The 2,834-nt window shown below is 43.1% G+C and overlaps 1 protein-coding gene across 1 annotated transcript in view; it reads right to left on the bottom strand.

The window, feature by feature from the left end:
• The window catches only part of LOC117101084, a 3,718-nt gene extending 2,013 nt beyond the window's left edge, over nt 1-1,705 (bottom strand). The window contains exon 1 of the mRNA XM_033240954.1: nt 17-1,705. Within this exon, the coding sequence (XP_033096845.1) occupies nt 17-1,705 (1,689 nt within the window). The remainder of the gene's footprint in view (nt 1-16) is intronic.
• Nucleotides 1,706-2,834: the final 1,129 nt, after the last annotated feature.

Raw genomic sequence — 2,834 nt, 5'->3', positions numbered from 1 at the left:
TATCTCGCATCATTACCCCCAGCCTCTGTGAAGCTGATGCTGCTGCACCACGAGTAGAATGAGCTTTAAACTGTTGTGTATCCACCCCTGCTTGACTTAACATATCACAAATCCATCTACTGACAGTAGATGAAACCACCTTCTTGTGCGGTTTTAAGTAACTCACTAAAAGTTGATTCTCTGTTCCTCGAATGACCCTGGTACATTCTAAATACCTTGTCACCGCCGTAACTGGGCAGAGACGTTTATCCTCAAATGCTTCTATCACGACCCACCTTATGTTATAATTGGGCCTACTCTGCTTAGCCAGTTTCGACGGTATGAATTTCAAAGAATTTTCAGAAATATTAAGACGTGAAATATCTATATGCACTAATGATGACACTCTACCTATTGTAACTAAGTTGAGCAATAAAACCATCTTTAGCGTCAACATTTTTAATGAGAGAGATTCCCAATCTGGGAGACTTAAAAGAAAAGACAGTACCGGTTCAATTTCCCATGTAACTAAATATTTAGGCTTAGGGGGGTTCCGATTAAAAAACCCTTTCATTAAACAACATACATCCGCATTTTGACCAATTGTACAATTATTAATTGGTTCATGATAACGCGAAATGGCAGACCTGTATACACTAATAGTTCTGTAGCTCCGACCTTGCTTTTCATACTCAACTAAAAAATCTAAAATAAAACTCAAAGGTGCTGAAACCGGAGAAATATTCCGTTGATTACACCAGCCACTCCACTTTTTCCAGGCGGACTGGTATTGTCTATGGGTGGCTCCTCTACAGCTGTCGACCATGACATCCGCAACTTCTTGTGAAAATCCCTTACTCGCATAATGTTGCCTGAGACAAGCCAGGCCGCTAAATGTAGTGTCCCGGTTAACGGATGGGCCTGATTCGAATGTGGCTGTGTTAATATCTGCCGTCCTAGAGGTAGTAATTGTGGTTGTGCTATGGCCATTTGAACTAACATTGGGTACCAAACTTGAGTCATCCATGTTGGAGCGACCACCAGAGCCTCTCCTTTGTCCACCTGCAACTTCCTTAGCACTTGTGTCGAGAGACAAAAGGGCGGAAACACATAACTTTGTTCTTTCGTCCATGCAATCGAGAATGCATCGATCGCTATAGCCCCTGGATCTGCCCTCCAGGCCACATATCGAGGCAGTTGATGGTTTATCCGGGATGCAAACAAATCCACTGTGGGATGAAACTCCAATTTCTTGCATATTAGGGAGAATATTAGTGGGTCGAGCATCCATTCCAATCTGTCGACAAATACCCTGGACTGAAAGTCCGCTACCTGATTGTCCTTCCCTGGTACATGATGTGCTGTGAGCACGATCTTCCTGTCCCTGCACCATTTCCACATTTGGAGAGCAAGTCTGGACAGGCTGTCTACGTGAGTACCCCCTTTGTGCTTGATGTAGGCAATTGCTGTCGTATTGTCTAGCCGAAGCCTTATATGACAGTTCTGCAGGTTCCTTGCAAATGCCTTCAACGCTAGAAACGAAGCTAACAATTCCTAGTGGTTTATATGATTTAAGCTTTCCTCTATGGTCCACCTTCCCCCCGTCTTTTCTCCTTTGCAATGGGCCCCCCAACCCTGCAGGGACGCATCCGTCGTGATAATCAACTGGGGGTGAGGTAACAGAATTGGTTTCCCATTCCATTGATGTAGGCAATGAGCCCACCATTTCAACTCCTGGGTACTTTCTTCGGACAGTACCACTGCACTCTGATATGAAGGATTTACCCGAATTTCCTGAATTAAAGATGTCTGTAGTGCCCTGTAAAACACTGGCGCGTGCACTACATCTTCTGCTGTGGCAGTCATTTTTCTAAGAAGACTTGCCAATGATTTTGCCGAAAGAACAGGATTTTTTTTAAACTTGTGGCACAACACTTGTAATTTTTGTACCTTTTCCTCCGGAAGACTTAATTCCATTGTTTGAGAATTGACTATGTGGCCTAGGAATCTGATTTTTTGTGTTGGAATCAGCTGAGACTTTTCCCAATTCACCAGCAGGCCTAGCTCCTGAAATAAACTCAACACAAGTTGTTTTTGATTTTGACACTCCTGCAGTGATTGACCTATTAGAAGAAGATCGTCGAGATACAAGACAATTTTCAAAGACCGCCTTCTCAGGTAAGCCGCTACCGGCTTTAGTAATTTCGTGAAGAGTCCTGGGGCCGTTCTCAACCCGAAGGGTACTACTTGGAATTCGAACAGTTGCCCTTCCCAATGAAATCTCAGGAACTTTCTGTGCTCCTTGTGGATGGGAACCATGAAGTAGGCATCCTTTAAATCTATAGAAATCATCATGTCCCCTTGTTGCACTAGGTGTTTCACCATTTGGATAGATTCCATCTTGAAATGGTTTGTTACTATATAACGGTTCAGATTTCTTAGGTTGAACACCAGTCGATACCCCCCTGAACTCTTCGGAACTAAGAAAAGTGTGGAAAGAAACTGGCCCGGACAGTCGTTTACTTTTCTGATGGCCCCTTTCCTTAACATATTTTGGATTTCCTGAGAGCATGCCTGATGCTGCTCCTTGTTCATTATAACTTGATTTGGTGGTTTCTTTTGAATTGGTTGTCGAATAAAATTGATCTTGTAACCTTTGACCATTTGCAAAATCCAGGGGTCCTGCGTTAAATTTTTCCATGCCGTTAAATAATATTGAATATTTCCCGCATAATGAGTCCCATAACAATTTTCCGAATTGGACCCTCCTGGACCTAATGTTGTCCCTTTTTTGCCTGGAAATGACTGGTATTCTTTTCGTTGCGAAAAGAATCCTGACCATAGGAGGAGTAAGA

Source organism: Anneissia japonica, unplaced genomic scaffold (assembly GCF_011630105.1).
Source record: "Anneissia japonica isolate Jap-2015-1 unplaced genomic scaffold, ASM1163010v1 scaffold287838_len146374_cov139, whole genome shotgun sequence".
NCBI lineage: Eukaryota > Metazoa > Echinodermata > Crinoidea > Comatulida > Comatulidae > Anneissia > Anneissia japonica.
Note: the sequence above shows the minus strand (reverse complement) of the source record. Positions and strands in the feature narration are given on the sequence as shown.